Source organism: Ursus arctos, unplaced genomic scaffold (genome assembly GCF_023065955.2).
Source record: "Ursus arctos isolate Adak ecotype North America unplaced genomic scaffold, UrsArc2.0 scaffold_13, whole genome shotgun sequence".
Taxonomy (NCBI): Eukaryota; Metazoa; Chordata; class Mammalia; order Carnivora; family Ursidae; genus Ursus; species Ursus arctos.
The window spans coordinates 43,057,415-43,078,204 of NW_026622797.1; the positions used below are offsets into that span (position 1 = coordinate 43,057,415).

Here is a 20,790-nt window from a genome sequence, read left to right on the forward strand (position 1 = left end):
AACATAGGAAAAACTAGGCTCGGTCAGTTTATCTCCCCTTTTCCTTATCTACCACCAAGGGATCCCTTTTTTCAGGCATTAAATGGACCCGTGTGCCCAAGATGACGGCCCCTTCTCCAACTCCAATGACACTTAACCTACACCTGCCTTCCGGGATCACGAAGCATGATCTCATAGTCTGTATTTCACCCTTCCTTCCAAGTTTCACCTGCCCTATAGCTCATTGGTGCCCTCTAGCGCCTTCTCAGATTAGTAGCTAAATACCTGATTTTTAAAAATCTCTACGTAAGTATAAATGTGTGATAACCGGGCCTTAAAGTTTCCTTATCCTTTCCTACCTTGTCCGCCCCCACCTTTACCTTTTCCTTATTTCTTTTTTTGTAAGTTTATCAATAAACTTAATCAAGAGCCCAAAACTGAGATAGATAGTATAAGTAGGTAGATACATACATACATACCTGCATACATACATATACATACTGTTATGGACTGGATTGTGTCCCCCAAATTTCTTATGTTAAGCCCTAACCCCCAATGTGATTGTATTTGGAGATAAGGTAATTAACATTAAATGAGGTCATAAGGGTGGGGCCCTAATCCAATAGAACCGGCATCCTCATAAGAAGAAGAGACACCATAGATCCCTGTCACTTTTTCCCTGTGTGCACATGCCCACACGCACACAGAGGAAAGGCCACGTGAGCAAGAAGGCAGTGGTCTACGTGCCAGGAAGAGGGGCCTCACCAGAAACCAGCCCTGATGACATCTTAACCTTGGGCTTTCTAGCCTCTGGAACTGTGAGAAAATAAATTTCTGTCATTCAAGCACCCAGCCTGTGGTATTTTGTTATGACCACCAAAGCAGATAAATTCCCATAGTTTATGGAACATTTTACTCTTCTGGACGTTGTCTGTGAGTAGAGTGTCCTAAGTGAATCTTACAGCAAATGCTGTAGTAGGAGTACTGGACGGAAGTAAAAAACCCAGATGCATCAAGTACTGGTTCTGCCACTTTCTCTGTGTATGAAACTGACTGCGACCTCACCCCTGAGACTGCGTTCTCACATCTGTAAAAGACTAGATACTTTCCCAAGGCCCTATTAACTCGGGAATTCTGATTATTAATATCCAGGCAATGGCAGTAGGTATAAGTTATTACTTATCACAAATCAATGGGCTTTCTTAGGATGGTAGGTCTGACAGATTACGAGAGTTGAAATCCACACAATAACAAGAAAAATCATATGCAAGTTCCCTTATTTCTGTTCTTCTGTTCTTTATGTAGTTGGGATATCTGTCTGTGTGCCAAGGAGTGCTAGTAGCCACAGTAAAAATCAGACTCTTTTCAAGGGATGTCCATGTCGTAAAGACTTTAGGAGAAGAAAATATGGACATAAAGCAAGTAATACAAATTCTGCATAAAATTTGAAAGCATGACACTGTAGAGAAAGTTCAGGCTTCTGGTGGGTATAGTACTCCTCTGCTCAATCCCTACTATTTACTTTCTCTGCCTTTAGGAGCATTTTGGTGGAAAACTTTCTAAAATAACTACTGCAACAGGTAAGTCTTACTAATTAGAAAAGAAGCCAATTTAGATGGGGTTTCAGATTTAAATGCTAGTAGATCATATACACCTCTATCCTCAGATGGGCAACTCTCAAAAGCATGCAGTTTATCAAAAGGAAGGGAGTGTGGGGATTGTGGTCCGCTCAGGGAACCCCGAATGTAACTCGGAATACAACTCTTCTAGGAAGGCCATTGTAGGGACATCCGCAGTACATAAGGTGCCAGTTTACACTTCCTTTTTTGGTTTCCCCTTGGTCTTGATAAGACTGTCAGACAAGACCTACTGTCCCTTAGCCAAGGGCAAACATGTGACCCGAGTTAGGCCAATTGGCCTCTCCTTCTGAGGCTAAGAATGTGGAGAAGAGGGAAGCTAACACTGATAATAGTGGGGGCTCTTCATTCTGCACAGAGAACCTCGAAGAAGCTGAGGGCCCCTCCATTACGTCCTTCTGCCTGGTGCCCTGGAGCAATTTTGATCCCTGTGCTTTCCAGATTCTTCAGCTTTTCCTTTGATTCTGTGAGCTATTCCCAATCTTTCCAATACTTTCTTTCCTGCTTCAGCTGGAGTCTGTTTCTGTTGCTTAGTCTAAAGCCTGTAGCGTAGGACAACAGCCACCAGCTTCATACACAGAAGTCATCACCTTCTGTGATAAAAAGAACTACTCTATTTGCAGGAACTTAACCGGATGGCAATTGTATTTGGCATCTTTATTTATGTAGATTTCAGTATAAGACACACATTACCTTTTAAGTGTAAAGAATCTTATGTCTTTTTACCACTGTCCCTTTCTCCTTTCCTCCCCCACCTCACCTTATCTTAAATCTCACATCATTCTTTAAAAAAAAAAAACAAAAAAAACTTACAAAAAAAGTTTTGCATATCTAAATTTATTGTATATTTCTGCTTAAGAGATTGAGCACTATAAAACTTTTTCTGGTACACAGAGCATTTTTAAAGCGGTGAAACTATGCTGTGTGATACTATAATGATAGATACATCTCATCATACATTTGTCCAAATCCCCAGTATGTGCAGCACCAAGAGCGAACTCTAGTGTGAACCATGGACGTTAGGTGATGATGATGTGTCAATTCAGGTTCTTCAGTTGTAATAAACGTCCCACTCTGAAGGGGAATGTAGCAATGGGGGAGGCCCTAGAGGTGTGGAAGTAGGAAGTATATGGGAAATCTCTACACCTTACTCTCGATTTTGCTATGAACCTAAAACTGCTCTAAAATGAAGTCTATTAAAAAAAAGCTTTTCCTAAACTGTAAACAAAGCTCATACTTAATCTATTTCATAATCATAATAATCATCATCCATGTTGATTCTGATGCTGGAATGCTCTTCCGGTTTTGATTTCTTTTTGGTCTCTTTGTTTTTCTCGGTCAGTTGTAAGTGATGCTCACATTGTCTCATGATCTTCTTGGAGGACATCCAGCTCTCTCCTTGTTGTTCGGCTGGTGCAGCACATTGTCCTCCCCTCACATCCGTGCCCTTGGCCTTCAGGATTTCCCTTGCTCTTACGAGACTACAGGTGCAATTCCACGGATTTCCGTCCAGATACAGGTGTCTGAGGCGAGGCAACCCCTCCAAGACGTTGAGGTCTAAGGCAGAAATCTTGTTGTTCCTAAGGTTGAGAACCTGAAGCTGCTTTAGATCCTTGAGCTCTCTCTCAGCAATATCCTGGATGGCATTGCCCTTTAGGTCCAGCCTGGCTAAGGTCCCTGGAAGCCTGCAAAAGCATGGAAACAGGATGGGAGACGGAGCCATCACCACCATTCCATACCTACCAAAGCAACTCAGCTTGAGCAACACCAGCCTTCTCTGTACCGTTGTGCCCTGGGAGAAGCTAGAAAACAAGCTTCGTTTTGAAAAATTAAGTATATATGGGTCTTTAACCTTTCTGATAGGTCTTGTCTTCTAACCCTCTGAGTGTTCTGGTTCCTAGCCATAAGACTCTCTCATTTCTTGTCTTGTCAGACAGGATCATGTAAACAAATTGATAAGCAAAAAGTAGCCAATTTTTACTTGGCAAAGGCCATGAGTCCATAATGTATAGGAGAAGTAAAAGTATGGAATAAAAACATGCAAAAGTATGGTTCTTCATGAATATAAAAGGCAATGAAAAAATGATGCAACGTTTTATGTATGAAATTAGAGCAACGTTTTGGTTTTAAATTTTAAAATTTATTCTTGCTGAAGGTGTTGTGAGGTAAGAACTTAAACTCTGTTGATTTAACTTGGTACCACCTTGGAAACAATTTGGCAACACGTATCCAATTTAAATAACATCATGCCTGGGGCGCCTGGGTGGCTCAGTCGTTAAGCGTCTGCCTTCGGCTCAGGGCATGATCCCGGCGTTCTGGGATCAAGCCCCACATCAGGCTCTTCTGCTGGGAGCCTGCTTCTTCCTCTCCCACTCCCCCTGCTTGTGTTCCCTCTCTCACTGGCTGTCTCTCTCTCTGTCGAATGAATAAATAAAATCTTAAAAAAAAAATAACATCATGCCTTTCAACCTAGGAAATAGTAGAAGCAAATAGAGACTTATTTACATATATGCTTGTCATATATTTAATTATATTTATACCAGCAAAAAAAGGGTAAAGACTAATGTCCACTAATATGGAAATTAAGAGATAATAGACTATTATGTGACAATAAAAATCATATATTTAAATAATTTTTAAAATACTAATTCTATGAATCAACTACATTTAAAAATAACAACAAAAAAAGAAAAGAAATGGTGTATGGCAAAAGACATATGCAAAGTAAAAAAGATAAATGATAAACTAGGGGAAATATCTGCATCTTATAACCCAAAGAGCTAATCTCCCTCATATGTAAAAGACTCTTAAAAGGTAAGAAGAAAAGATTTTAAAATGAGACTAAAAAATGGGCAAAAGGCATGAGTGGAAGTACATAAACAGGAAAAAAAGCCCTTAAGTCTTCAACCATACTCAGAATAGAGAAATGAAAAATAAAGCCACACAGAGATGCCATTTCTCATCTACCAGATTGGTAAAAACAAAACAGAACAACAACAAACAAACAAACAAACCTTAATCCTTAGCAATACATTCTGTGGGCAAATTCTCATAAATTGCTTGGTGGGACACTATGGAGCATGTCTTATGGCACAGACCCTATGGAGGAGATTTTAGCAAAGGCTAACAAAATAACTTGTGCATTTCCCCTCCACCTAGCCATCTCACTTCTAGGTATACACTCTGAAGATATGACTCCATAAATACAGAACAGCATATGTGCATTTATTATGGTAGTATTTATAATAGCAAAATATTGGAAACTACCCAGTTCAACAGTAAAAACTACTATGTAGTCTTAAAAAAGAAAGGGACTCATCCCTAAGAATTATCATAAAATGATTTCCAGAAATATTGTTAAAGGGAAAAAAGCAAGAAGTGGAATAGTATGTATAGTATGCCAGTTTTTGTGTGAGAGAGAAATGAGAATACATATATATATGTATATTTGCTTATATTGAGTAAAAAAAAGAATGATAACCCAGAAGTGAATAAAAATGGTTACTTATAGGAAGTGTATGCATATGGTTTTAACTTTTGAATCATGTTAATGTTTCACATGTTCACAAAACAAATAAGGTAAAACAGAATCAAGCCCTAAAATTGAACACCAACAGAAACAAACATATCTAATTAATTAATCAAATGGTAATGTTGGTATATAACCACATAAAAGAAAGAAAAATTACTCGGACTGAATAACCTTCATGGATCTATCTAAGCCTTAGGCACTAAGGACAAAAGGATCTGCAAGGAAATTTCTCTCACCACGTTTATTATTCATACTGCTGCTAGTAATGAAATTTTGAAACCTTTTTAATGAATACTCTAAGACAAAACAAATAAGTAAATATAGTCATATCATTAAGAACCAAAATTTCATTGTAAAAGAAAAGATACAAATATAAAATAAGAAAAGCCCTCTAATGTTAACTATGAACTGGAGATGTTAATGTGAATTCATCCCTTTAAAAATTTATTTTCTGGTTGTGCATACTGGAAGGATCTAGAAGTAATATTACACCCAAATGGCAATGCTACTCCAAGAGCATGAGCTCACTGAGCACCCAGATTTTAATTTCAGAATTCCAGTTTCCACTTAAAAGAAGCAAGGCTTCCTAGAGAAATGACTGATTCCATGTCTGGGGCAAGGTAAGCCAGAACATCTAAGCCAGAATGCAAAAGCATGTTCCAAGATTGATGGAACATCCATCACAATGGCTGCTATCAAAAAGCCAGAAAATAATAAGTGTTGATGAGGATGTGGAGAAATTGGAAGCTTCGTGTGCTGTCGGTGAGAATGGAAAATGGCGCAGGTGCTATGGTAAACAGTATGAGGCGCTTCCCCAAAACATTAAAAACAGAATTACCACATGATCCAGCGATTCCGTTTCTGGGTATATACACAGAAGAACTGAAAGCATGATTGGTCTCAAAGAGGTATTTACATATTAAATAATATTATACATTATTTACATGTTGTACACCCACATTGAATTCGCAATAGCTAAAATGTGGAAGCACATTGACGGATGAATGGATAAGCAAAACACAATATGTACATACAATGGAATATTAACTTTAAAAAGGAAGGAAATTCTGGTACATGCTACAACATGGATAAACCCTGAGGACATTACGCTGAGTGAAAAAAGCCTCACAAAAAAAGACAACTATTATGATTCCACTTATATGACATAACTAGAATAGTCAAATTCATAGAAACAGAAAGCATGATAGTGGTTTTCAGGGGCTGGGGGAAGAGGTAATGGGGAGTTGTTTAATGAGTGTGGAGTTTCAGTTTTGCAAAATGAAAAAGTCCCAGAAACCAATTGCACAACCATATGAGGTACTTGACAACACTGCATTAGTACAGTTAAAAACGGTTAGGTCAATTTTATGTGTATTTTACCACAATTTTTAAAAAAGAGAACTAATGGAAGCATGTCTCATGAACCCAGGGACCAGCTTGGAGAGGCTCCCACTAGAAGAATATGGAACAATTTGAGAATCAAAAGAGACTAGCAACTTTAAATGACTGCAACACACTGAATAAATAAATAATAAAAATAAATAAATAAATAAATTTATATTACATTGCGTCCAATGTAATACTTGGGAAAAGTGGAAAAGGGAAAGAAAAATCCTCTATAATGTTAAATAGAAAAAACAGAAAACAAAACTGAATGATCCCAAGGACATAAAAACAAATTATGTCTAGACATGGGCTCTGGTTGAGCAATTATGGATGGTTTTTCATTTTCCAGCCCACAAAGTTTTCAACCTTGAATGGGTATTGCTTTGTAATCAGGAGAAAACTTTTTTAAACTGTGGATACAAATTTGAAAAATGTCATGCTAATGTCTATTGATAAAAAGTAAAAAAGAATTACAATTGTGAACCTGAAATTTTTTCGGCTATTCAACAGCTCCATATTAAGTGCTATTCTGTTTGTGAAGTATAAGAAGGGGGAAAGTTGTATAGAAAAAAAAAAAAGGTCCTTGAAATACCATCAGGCTGCTATTTTCATAGAGTGTGAACGCACTGAACGTACATTCCTGCCTTTGAGTATTCAGTGAAATTTATTGTTGTGGTGCCAGTCATCCGATGCTTACACACTTTATATTTATATCCTAAGCTAGCCAGTGCATATACATATATAGTATTTGTGCTTTTGAGTATTTTATAGTCTTATTTATTTAAAGTGACTTCTCCTTAGCTGGAATAAAATTTACCTTAAAAAGTAAAGTGATTGACCAGGGAAAATCACTTCATACATTTTAACAATTTGATAGTTACATTTAATTTGAAGTCAGTCCCCAAGACAATGCAATTTGGTGCACATACCAACTGATATAAGGTACATCCCTCAAAGTCATACGGAAAAATCTTATGTATAGCTTTTTTTTTTTTTTTTTGCAAGAAAAGATGGATTATTAACAGAGGGTGTGGCAGTAAGCAAGATTCTATTGCCCTTGCAAGCATAAGGGAGAGCAAGTGAGGAAAGATATGGTAAAGTAAACCAGAGAGTCAAGTCTACTAACTAAGACCTGAGTTCTCACTTTGGCCATTCTATTTTCCAGTACGTGACTTCAGGTAAGTTACTGAGCTTAAAGCTTCTGATTTTCCACCCTATAGATGAAAGTGCCCAGTACACAGAAATCACATAATAAATGTTAGCTAATGAAAATGAGAAAGCCAAGTTTCCTTTTATACAAATACAATGATCTGTTCTAGGCTGCAGAGCCAAAATTTGTATCTTCCTTCCTCAATTTTTTTTCTTTCGTGTTTCGATGGGCATTTCAACGAAGATGACATTGTAAGAGAAATCACCAATATCCTGGTTTTGTGAACTGAGGGCAGTCATATATATGGCTTTGATAGAATTTGTCTTTATTAAGTCTGATTTATAGAGAAAGGTACCCCTGATTTTAAGACAAACCTGCTTCTCAAAATGCTATTTGTTCTTTGAGTCTGTTGCTTTTTAGAGTAAAAAGGGGTATACCGCATTTTACCAGTAGAGGGCACCTGAGTATAAGTAAGATAAAATGCTATGCCTGCTTTAGGTTGCAGAAAGCTATTCTGGATTTGAATGATCCAAATTGTGGATAAAGAAAAGATGATGTAACTTACAGTTGTTCACTGAGCTGCAGACTGGTAAAATAAGAATGAAACAGCAAAAGTGAGACCCAGGTCTTGGGTGTTCTAAGTTTTTAAGTAGTACCAGGTATTGGTTAGACCAGAGTAAATCTCAGGGGCAGGGGATCATGGGGTGGCTAAAATTTCCTGGCTCTGGAGTTAGACCACCGTGTTTCATCCTGACTCCCCCACTTACTGATGATGTGATTTTGAGAAGTTTCTTGATACCTCTCTGATACCTTAATGTTCTAATCCATAAAATAATAGTTTAAAAACGTGCCTACGTTCACAGGATTATTGTAAGAAGTAACGGGGAATAACACATGCATATAAATTCACTGCTAGGTTAGTCAGTACTTAATACTAGGTATTATTTTCTATCTCAGTTAGTATATTGAGGCAAATGTAGTAGATATTTGAATATCTGTGTACCTAAAACTGTCTGCTATCATTTCCTTGCTGAAATGTAGAATGGAGGATGGTAGGCAAGAGAAGGGATTTGTGACTTGTGGTAGGATGGTAACCACTAGGAACAAGTTAGGTTAGGTTAGCAACTAGCTGTGGATAGTTTGCCTGTGATTGTAGCTTATTAATACGAAACTGAATTTTAAAGTACAATTTTGTGTATGAATAAGCCCCATGCAAATAAAAGTGTACAGTTTTAAGCTCATAAATTAAAGTCTTAACATTCAAAAATAAAAAACAGTATTGTGTTTTAATGTTTTATGAGAGGAAAATCAGGGAAAAACTTTTCTGGGCCATTCCCACTTTCCAATTCAAAGAAAAGCCTGGAAGCGGGAGGGGGGTTTGATGAGGAATTTAAAAATCACTTTCTACAAGGAACACATTGCTCTCATAGCTGGCCAAGTTCTTTCACAGAACAGACAGTTGTGCTGCTTCATTTAAGCCTCATAGGAAAAGCCCACTCTCATCTCATGTCCCTTGCTCATTGTTCTTGCTCATTGCTTCTCCACCCTGGCTACACATTAAATTCATCCGGGGAGCTTTTTAAAAATACTGATGCCTGGGCACCAATCCTGGATTGTCTGCTTTAATTGGTTTGAAGTGAGGTCTGGGCATAAGTATGCTTGCTTTAAAGTTCTCCAGATAATTGTAATATGGAGTCAGATTTGAGAATTATGGTTAGCTCAGGCTTGCAATTCTATTATACACTCCATTGGGCAAAAGCATTGTGCTTTCTGTAGTCACTTATTAAAACACACAAATGCCCTGGCAGGAGTAAATAATTAAGCTACTTTTCACTCATTAAACTTAGCAGGATTACTCAACCAAATGCTTTCTAAAAGCCACCTGAATAGAGAAGTCCACTGCGTTCACAACTTTGCCAAGGCTGTAGCAGCCCATTGGGAATCCCTGATGATAGCATTCACTTCTCAACCTATTTTATGAGGTTTTACTCTATACATGATTTTTTTTTTCTTGGAGTAGGGCTATATAGTGTTAGAAAATAAGGCTTGAAACATAGTAGAGAAATTATTGAAATAACAAGTACTAGAGTCTTGAAACACTGCAGGCATGTTTTTTGCCTTAGGGCCTTTGTATTGGCTGTTCTGTCTCGAATACTTCTCCCTCCTTTCCCCCCCAAACAGCTTCACAGCTAAATCTCTCACCTCCTTCCAGTTTTTGCTCAAAGCTTACATTTTCATGAGAGTTACCATGCTTACCCTATTTAAAATTGCAGCTAGCCACCCCCACTCTCCTGAACCTGGTAGTCCTGCCCTTTGTTGTTGTTGCTAATATAGCACTTAACACCATCTCAGTGTTATGTACTTACACATTCTGTTTATTGTTACTACTTCCCTGCTGGAATTTAAGCTGTATAGAACAAGAAGTTTTATTTTTTATTGCACTGGTGTATCCCACGTGCCTGGTAAAGTACATTAATTGTATGCACATGCTTATGCCTTAAAAAAATGGATTAATTTCAAATAACCCTCAATATATATTTTAAAATACTGTTTTCCATTATAAAAATTACTTTCTGGTGTTTTGCATTGGGTACAGCTACCATACTATATAATAAAATATCTTTTTTTCAACTAGAAAAAATGAACATCTGTACACATCAAAGATAATTTCTCCCTTTCTCATTGATAACAAAATGAAAATAAGTAAATGCAGTGCCATAGGATTCCATAGAAGCCAGAAGTTGGTATGTTAATTAGAAGCAATTTGATAATGATAATCAACAGAGCAAGGTGCCTTTCTTTTCCTATAAAGCACCAAAAGGAAAATGAATCCACTGATAGGCATGTATAATTAACAACATTCTCTTCCTAAGAGAATAATAGGGCTTTTTTCTTCTACCGTTTTTTAATTTATCTATTTCATACATGTAGAACATGGAATAAGGTTTACATAAAAAAGGATCAGTTAATGTCAACATGTACTTTAGTTATAGATTATGACTGGGTGAGGAAACAGAACAGTGGGTTGGGCGCAGAGGGAGGAATATTTGGGAAGAGAAATTAAGTGTCAGAGTGTGAGGGTGTGTGTTTGTGTCTGTGTGCGCACGTGCCCATGTGTTTATGAGAGAGACAGCCAAAACACAAGGTGAGACCAACCCAGATGGACTCGCGTACCCACAGGCAGACCCACAGAGAAACAAGCAGAGCCCAGTTTAAGTCCTTTAAAGATCACAGTGCTGAGAAGCACATGAGGCTTCCAAATACACAATTCAAAGTGAATACAAGATTAGATTATACCCTTGTGATTTTTTTTTCATAACTACTATTTCAACACTTTTAAAAACACAAATATCTTACTACATTTCCCCTTCATTTCTTTTTCGTATCCTCGCTTTGCTAGTGGCTAAGCACGTACCTAGTCTGTCTGTTGCTGGATCCCAGGCCACATACTTAAAAACCAAAACACACTTTTACAGGAAATATCCCATATTACATGTGTTAGCATACTTCACTAAAGTAGCATTGCCTATTTTCAAACATAGATCTCATCTGCTGCTGTCTTATCTGACAGGCAAGATAAATTAAGTTAGTGTAGGATTTAGTCAGAGGGCTGGAGATTCCAAAACCCTGTCTAAAATCTCTACCCTTGAGCCCTAGGACAGCCTTGATCAGATCATTTATATTTGCGCTATTTTTTCTTGCTTGCATAGTGTGCTTCATTGCCCTGACCTTCAGAAAACGTTTGAAATAGTCACCATAAATAATAACTGCCACTCACCTTAGAGGTATAGACAGCAGCAGGTTCTGCTCCAAGGCCAGGTTGGAGAGCTGGGAACACATCTGCAGGGCTCCAGCTTCAAACAAGCTAACAATGTTGTTGTCCAGAAACAGGTGTTTCAAGTCTCGGAGGTCCTGGAAGTCTTGTGCTGTAACCCTCTGAATCAGGTTGTCGCTAATGTCTAGTTTCTGTAGCCTTGCTGGTAGTCTGAAGGGCAACATTTGAACCTGGTTTTGGGACATCTCAAGAGTAGTTAAATTGGCAAGTATCTGCGCCCCATCGATGGAGGAGAGTGAGTTTGCTGACAGGTAAAGGTGGGAGAGATTCTCCAAGTGTTTCATATCTCGAAACCTTACCACTTTGAGCTGGTTTCTCTCCATTTTTAAAGAGAGCAGAGATTTGGGCAGATTAATGGGGATTTTTGTCAGGAAGTTACCACTGAAGCTGAGAAATTGCAGAGACTGGAGAGAAGTGAGGAAGCTAGCTGGTACAAGATGGAGTCTGTTATTCTCCATGCTCATACTTTTCAGGTGGGGAAGTGCCAGCGGTCCGGTGACAGATTCGATCCTGTTGTCGTCTACCATCAAACTCTGCAAACTGACAAGAGGGGAGAGCGTGCTGGGAGACAGAGAAGAGATCAGATTGTTTTTCAGTTCAAGGATTTTTAATTCCTTCAGTCCTTCAAAATCGGATCTGTGTAGGACATATATTGAATTGTCATTTAGTTTTAACACTTCGAGACTGGCTGGGAGAATCCTGGGGACTTGTCTTAACTTATTTTTCCAGAGTTCCAAGGTCTTCAAGGTACTCAGAGTTTTGAAGGTGTCATTTTCTACAGACTCTGTTCCACTGGCCATCAGAACAAAATCTTCTAAAGCCAACATTCTGGTGAAGCTAGACATCTATAAAAAAGGCAGGGATGGGTCACAAAGAGAGAAAAGCAGTAAATTAAGATTATTGTGGAAAAAAATATTCTATACATTATCATTCAATACTAATGATACTGCAGATTTCTCTTCAGGATCTATTTAAAATGATCTCTTGGAAAAGGATGGAAACGCAGGTCCTGATCTTTAAAAATTTATTTGAGAGAGAGAGCATGAGTGGTGGAAGAGGCAGTGGGAGAAGAAGAGGGAGAAGCTGATTCCCCACTGAGCAGGGAGCCCAACACGGGGCTCGATCCCAGCACCCTGAGATCATGACCTGAGCCAAAGGCAGGCTCTTAACTGACTGAGCCACCCAGGTGCCCCATGACTATTTTTTTTTTAAGATTTTATTTTTAAGTAATCTCTACATCTGATGTGGGGCTCGAACTCACAACTCCAAGATCAAGAGTTGCATGATCCACTGACTGAGCCAGCCCGGTGTCCCAGGTCCTGACTATTTTTTATTTATGATTGCTAACAGTGTAAGATATCAAAAATACATTAAGCACTTTCACACAGTATTGGTAGACATAATATTAGCCAACTTTTGCTGCATATTCTCTGACCCGGCAAGTTTATTTCTAGCCAGAAGTACTTACAAGTTGCACAGTGATTTATACAATAGGATGTTCTTCGTGGCACCATCTTCTAACAGCCCAGAATGGGAACAATCTGGAAATCTTTCACCAAACTATTAGCAGTTGCTAACTCAATAGTGTAAAATTACAAGAGATTTTTACTATATTCATTTTGCATTGTTTAGATTTTTTTAAGTTATAAATTACATTAAAAATTTTTAAGCATTAAAAGTAAAAATTTTAAATGTGCTAGACACTGCTATCACTGGGATGGGCCTATTAGAGAAACATTTTCAGCTATATTACAGTTTGAAAAACTAGCCTAGCCTCTTTATTCCCTACCCCTTAATTTGCACTCCACTGATGAAAAAGATCCATGAAGAAACAAGCAGGATACATGTGTCTCCATGTCTGTAGAGCAAAGACTCCATTCGTGCATATATCTCAGACCTAATGCTACTCCTCTCCTTGATTTTAGAAATGATCAGATCTGTTATACTTTCTCCATGTGTTGCAAGTTCAAGCACTCCTATCTTTTCACATGTCTGTCAACCTCCTACCTTGCCATCTATGTCTTTTCCAGGATGATGTAATCCTTGGTACTTGGTTCTTAGAGTAAGATCATCTCTTGGCAGAAAGAGGAATTGTTCCAAGTTTTCTTCAGCTTGACAAAGAGTCACAAAATTTTCAACCTGCTTTAGAATTCAATTGAACTAAAATTTTCAGGGCACAGAGCACCTGGGTGGCTCAGTTGGTTAAGCAACTGCCTTTGGCTCTGGTCATAATCCCAGGGTCCTGCAATGGAGCCCCGAGTTGGGCTCTCTGCTCCAAAGTGCTCCATGGGGAGCCTGCTTCTCCCTCTCTGCAGCTTCCCCTGCTTATGCTCTCTCTCTCAAATAAATAAATAAAATCTCTAAAAAAATTTTTTTTCAATGCACAATTTTATGTCTTACTATCCACAGTTTTTAAATGTTTGATTTAATTATTTAGTTGAGCCCTTTTGTAAAATCAATGCATGATTAACAACTTCAAGGTGGGTTAATTTTACATCACATATATCCTAGGAGGACGTGTGATGTGAATTATGGTATATTTTAAAGATTCTCCTAATACGATACTCCTTTAGAAGAATCTCATGTTAAAATTTCCATAAATAGATGTTTTTAATCATAATAGTTTTGGCAGCTGCCTTGGTTTGTATATTGCTGTTAACGTGTGATATTTTCTTAATGATTTGTCAGATGTATTAATTAGTCCTAGTCCCAATAATAATAACCATTTTTTCTTGCACTTGTTGAATATCTACAAGTGCCAAGTACTTTTCTATATTGTTAAAAAAGAAAAACACAAGACCCAAATGGAGTCATTTGCCCCCACCCATGACAGCAAACCAAGACTTAATTACTGTTTTAACCTCTCCTAAGACTGTGACCTTTTAACAGTCAATTTGAAATTTGCTGGTCAGCATTAGTGACATACCATCATGATAAAAACCCTGCCCTTCCCTTCTCCCCAAAAGGAACTTGACCTGACCTGAAACCAGCCTTACTTACTGTCTTGTTAATAACTCCCTTGCTCCACCCTCCTGCCTATAAATCCTCCCATTTGGTACAACTTCTGGGAGCATCTCTCTGCCTGCTAGATGAGAAGCTGCCTGATTCAAGAGTCACTTATCTATTAGATCTTTCAATGTACTCAGTTGAATTTTGTTTATTAACAGTACATTATCACTAATTCTTCTAATAACCCTGCAAGTTTGCTATTATCTAACTTGAAAGAGTTGAGAATTTCAACATGGTCTGTTGGACTCTAAACAGACTGAACTCTAAACTCTAAATTCTTTCTTCCTCAACTTACTATTTTCTATTGCATCTGGTCTACAATTACTGTTTTCCAAAAAAGACAAAATCTAGACACAAATCATAGAGATTTAGAAAAGCAGAAATTTTAGAGATTATCTAGTTCAAATCTCCCATTTAAGTGATGAAGAATTTCAGCCCCCCCCCCAAATTAAAAGACCTGCCCAAGATTGTTCTTTAATACACTTTCATTCAAAGTGCCGTTTCTAGGCTTTCTTTCATATAAAGTCAGAAACGACTCTAGACAAAGATCTTCACTTCTTAGATTGCTGATCTCCCATAAGAACTTGGAGCTATTAATACTTCCACAAACCCTAAAAGACTGCTGAGTATGCAGCAAGTCTCAGGGGTGACATGGATCTGAATGGGCAACTTATTTGGGAACTAGACAAAGTATGGTATCAGACCGTCAATTTGTCTTCATTTCTATTCGTTAAGTGTACAGACTGTCCTAAACAGTAAACATAATTCATGTTCTTAACTGCATCCAGGGGACAGTTGTTTTCTTTTATTAAGCATAGAGATTTTTCTTTTCTCTTTTTGTCAGGCAATGCAGATTACTTTTGGTTATTATTAATTAAAATGGTTACCATCTTCCAGGGGCGCCTGGCTGGCTCAGTTGGAGGAGCACGCAACTCTTGATCTCAGGGTTGTGAGTTCAAGCCCCACGGTGGGTGTAGAGATTACTTAAAAATAAAATCTTAAAAAAAATGGCTACCATTTTCTAAGTATTCACTATGGTTATCTTTATAAAGTCCTGTGTGTAAGCATGATCATTCCCTTTTTGGAAAGGGAAACTAAGGCTTAAGAAGGTAAAATAACTGGCCCAAGTATTCTTGCTAGCAAGTGGAAAGGTTGAGCTTCCAACTCAGATTTACCTTATCCCAACATACATATTTTTGTTTTAACTTTAGTGCTATGACATGCATTTGGCAGAAGAATATAGAATTCTGGCACCACAAACAGTGGGGAAGATACTCGCTGATTTTCAACTTTTCAGTTGAATTTACACAGCTGACAAAGGAAAATAATTCTGCTAGACCAGCTTTTTCCATTTCCCTGGACTGAGCTGAACTGTGCTCAGGAGATATTAAAAAAAAAAAAAAAAAAGAGATGCTTTTGCCCTCAAGCTAACCTGGAGGCTGCTGTGGGTTTTTTCAATGTGGCTTAAAAAGCAAGGCAAGCACGGCTTGGTGTTAATGATTAGGTATAGGAAGTTTAGCTAAGTATAATTCCTGTCATACGTTCTTACAGTTTAGTGAACCTAATATATATGTAGATAAAAGTTACAATAAAATAGAAAAAGTGAAAAAGAAGCAAGGCAAGTAAAACGAGGTAGAACAGAGAAGCAAGGCCTGCTGTCTTTCTCATGAAAGGCTTTGTTTCTGGTTTGTTCTTGGTAACCCCGCTGCAAACATTAGAGGGCCACAGACTTTCTTGGGCTGCTTATAGGTCCATCATCCACATGATAACCGAAAAACCCTCATAGTTACAGCCGCAGACCTGTGTGCACCAAGCCAGTAAGGAGTCTGTGAAACAATGTTGGAACTTCTTTTTCTGATCATCAATACTTGTTCTCTGTAAACAATTTTAAAATTCTGGGAAGTATGAAGAGAATATAAAAATAATCCATAATCCTCCCAACCTGGTGATCCACTCTATTTATTTATTTCTTACCCAGGAGGAATCTGAGGTAGCTTCTCCCCTTCCACAAAAGATGTAAAGCACAATCGTTTTAATTGACTGCCATTAAAGACACTCCTATTTGTCCTCTAAATGTAAGAGCCAAAACTGTAAAACTCTTAGAAGAGAATACAGACATAAATTTTCATGACCTTGGGTTTGGTAAAAGCTAGCTTAGATATGATACGAAAACCAAAAGTGACATACACAAAGAATAGTAAATGGAACTTACTGGAAATTAAAAACTTCTGTGCTTTAAAGGACGCCGTTAAGAAAATGAACAGCAACAACAAACAACCATAGAATGGGAGGAAATTTTCTCAGATAGTAGATCTGATAGGAGATTTGTATTTAGAATATATAAAGGACTCTTACAACTCAATAATTAAAAGATGAAGAACCCAATTTTTTAAAAAATGGGCAAAGGATTCATATAGACATTTTCCCCAACAAAGATATGCAAATGGTCCATTAGCACACCAAAAGATGCTCAACATATTAACCACTAGTGATTTGAAAGTCAAACCATAGTGAGATACTACCAGACACTCACTGGGATGGTTATGATCCAAAAAAAGATGAGAAATGTTAGCAGGAATGTGGAGAAACTAGAACCATCATACATTACCCTAGGGATACAAAACAATGGAGCCACTTTGGAAAACAGTCTGGCAGTTCCTCAAAATGTGAAACATAGTTACCATATTGCCTGGAGATCTCAGTCTTAGGTATACACCCAAGGCAGATGAAAATACATGTCCACAGAAAAACTTGTACATGAGTATTGTTTGGAGCATAATAGCCAAAAACAGGAAACCACCCAAGTGTCTGTCCACTGAAGAAGGGATAAACAAAATGTGGTATATACATACTATGGAATATTATTTAGTTTTTAAAAGGAAGGACATTCTGACGTATGCTACAATGTAGATGAACCTTGAGGGCATTATTTTAAGAGAAAGAAGCCAGTGACAAGAGACCACAGGTCTAGGGGAATAGTTTGACTCCAGTTTTGGACTTGTTATTTTGAGATGATATGCATATACGAAGAGGTCCAGTATGCATCTGGATAAGTCTGAAACGTGGGGGAAAGGCATGAATTAGACATTCAGTTATGGGAGCCATCATTACTTACATAAAGTGAAGTCACCTAAGGAGAGTGTACATAGTGAGAAACGGAATGGCTGAGGACTGAGACCCTCTGGACAAGCCAAAAAAATAAGGGGCAGTGGAGGAAAAGAAACCTATAAAAATGGCAGAAAAGAATGATCAGAGAGGAATCATGAGGACATAAAAGCGTGGTGTCATGGAATAAGAGTGAGAATTTCAAGAAATAGGAGTGAGCCAATGTCCTAGAGAGAACAGGTTTTTAACTGTATGGAGTAGGTAGAAACCAGATAGTGGTGAATTAAAGAGTACATAGGAGGTAGAGACAGTAAGTACAGATTATCCTTTTATGGAGTTTTGCAAATAAAGAGAGACAGTAGCAGGAAGAGATGTAGCATTAAAATTATTCTATTTTAAAGATTTATTTATTTATTTATTTATTTATTTGAGAGAGAGAAAGAATGCAAGTGGTGGGGAGAGGGAGAGAGAGAATCTCACGCGGACTCCCTGCTGAGTGCAGAGCCGGATGCAAGGCTCAATCCCACGACCCTGAGGTCATGACCTACTGAAATCAAGAGTCAGATGTTCAACCAACTGAGACACCCAGATGCCCCCAAAGAATTTTATTTTTATTGTAATGAAAGGAGCCTATTTATAGGCTAGAACAGGGCCCTAGTAAGGAAAGAATAGCTGAAGATATGGGTGTGGGGAGAATGATGGAGTAAGCTCCAGGGCGAGGTGAGGAGGATGGACCCCAGGGCATGGGTGGGGGGCTGCCCTGAGTTTGCAGAATTGAAAGGAGACAAGTTAGTCCACAGTGAGCAGGAGTTGAAGGAGATCAAGACTAATGGCCTCGGTTTTGTCAGGATTAGTCAGTAAAATGGGAGGCCAACCATGGGTGAGAATGAGGCTGGCAGGGATTGAGAAGATCACCCAAACTGTACTGAAGTTCTGGAAGATGTGCAGGGAATGTAGGAAAGCCTGAAGAAGAACTGAAAGGACAGACGGGTGACACTGAAGACCCAGATGGGGTCAGAGACCTTACATTTGCAGTGTTTCTACAAATTTCTGGTTGTTCCAAACCATACATTTATATACACATACAAGAGAGGTTGTGTGATCCTCTCCAGCGGCACCCGGCTATCCAGATATAAGAGAAACAAGGGGAAGTGATCCCCCTGATCTAAGACTGAGGCTTTGCTGGATAGGTGTTGAGATAATTAAATTTGGGATGCAAAAAAAAGGGGGGGATGGGAAAGAAGATGGACAAGAAATAAACTAATGATCTGAGGAAAACAGGGGTAGATGTAGGGTTAGAAGTCTCCATGAGGTGGTAAGACAAGTACAGAGTATGGCAGCTGAAAGCACAGAAGATAATGACCAAAGACTGGAGGAATTCGAGATTTCCGAGTGGAGGAGTTTCAGGTATAATGATTATGATATCACCGAGTAGACAGCTGTGGTGACGGCACCAAGAAGCGGCAGGACTCAGCATGGAGAGCAAGACAGAAGCCAGGAGGGAAGGGGCCGAGGCACCGTATGAGACAAAGGAAGAAGAAACAAGGAGTGTTACAGCCCGACGGCTCCTCACAAGCAGGCAGTTTTACAGATGAATGGATAAATAAAGGCCCTCATGTCTTGAGGGCAGGAACCGTGAATTTTCCATCTTTTATCCCTAGTCTCAAACACAGCATTCGCAGTCCCCAACACAAGTTATATGAAGAAGTAATAGAAACATTTTTAATTGAGATGTATGTGTGTATATATTCATGGGTGTACACGTGTGTTTGTATGTGGTGTGTGCATGTATGTGTGTGTGTATATGTAGATACGTGTGTATATACATATGTATATAATTTCTATTGCTATTAATCTGAAGATACTTTAACATATTTTTTTTCTTGAAATACAGGCACCTGATTCTGTAGAACATACATTATATTCACCAAAAACAGGTAAAATATAGTCATTTAAAACCTAAGGGTTTTTAAAAGAGATGTATTATGGCTTAGAGCTTTTTATTTCCTTCACAAAACAATCTTGTCTTTCATCAACGTCTTTGCTGAAACTGTCCTTCCGAGAGACAATTAACTGGGTTAAAGTCAGGGAAGTGGCAGTATCGCCATTCAGTGAACGTAAACCAATGACAAATGCACTCATTTGGTAACTGAACTTGATGAGAGGGAAAATTTCATCTTACTGGCTGCAAAGCAACAGGGTAGGATCATTACCGGGCTTAGTTGACACTTCAGCTCTTGGCATCTCAGGCCCTCAGAACAAATATTGAAGCATCTTGCCCTTTAACCAGCTGTCCTGCTTGAATGCTGAGACCTGGCGGGGTCAGACTTGCTCTCTGGCATTAGGCAGTACTGGATTACAAGAGGAAAGTAAACATGTCCACAAGGCAATTTTGCTTACTGAGCCTTGAAGTCAATACCACGCCACATACTTGAAACTCTCCGTGTTTAGGCGCACCTACGTTCAAATTTCTTAACCAAATGAAAGGGGATGGTGTCTCTCTTTGAAGGGAAAGTACATCCCCCTGCTGACTCTGTGCACCTGCACCCCAGAGATGTATTTCCTTATCTTGGGATTTGGATCTAGGAGGGAAGAGCAGTGACTAGTAAAGACAAAATCAGCGAGCCATAGAATTTTCCAGGTAAAAGGAGCCCGGGATCCCCAATCTAACCCAACCTTCTTACTTCACAAAGGTAAAAAATGAGGCCCAGAGATTTTTTAAACTGCTTGCTTAAGATGATTATATCTCTGGCTAGGGAAAAATTAGGATAAGAACCCTTGTCTCTCCACATCTTCCAGAATATCAAAGGCCAAAAACAAAAGTTTCTTTGTATTATAAAAGTCAGACATTTATATAGCACTCTTTGCAGCACTCTGAATAGGTATGCATAAATTAAAAAGTCACAATTAAAAGTTCATAGAACCAGTACTGCAAAAACGCGCCAAAACAAAAACACATAATTCGTCCATAGATGTTTCCACAAAGCCCCTGATGCCTGGCAGGTAGGTAGGGTCTGTTATAAATAATTCTCATATGCTGGGGTTCATCTTGATAGTCTTGCAATGCTTTGAGGATCACCTTTCTATGGCATAAACAAAACTACTTTTTATCCCCCGAAAGCACTCATTCTTAAGTATGCCATTTGCACTCAAATTC

General features: G+C 38.5%; 1 protein-coding gene across 2 annotated transcripts in view; it reads right to left on the reverse strand.

The window, feature by feature from the left end:
• Positions 1-2,437: 2,437 nt before the first annotated feature.
• The window catches only part of LOC113259389 (nephrocan-like), a 28,073-nt gene continuing 9,720 nt past the window's right edge, over positions 2,438-20,790 (reverse strand). For both annotated transcript variants that reach the window (XM_048226032.2, XM_026504693.4), the window contains 2 exons: positions 11,463-12,364; positions 2,438-3,301 (listed from right to left, as the gene is read on the reverse strand). In XM_048226032.2, coding sequence (XP_048081989.1) covers positions 2,854-3,301; positions 11,463-12,364 — 1,350 coding nt within the window. In that variant the 3' untranslated portion in view covers positions 2,438-2,853. The remainder of the gene's footprint in view (positions 3,302-11,462; positions 12,365-20,790) is intronic.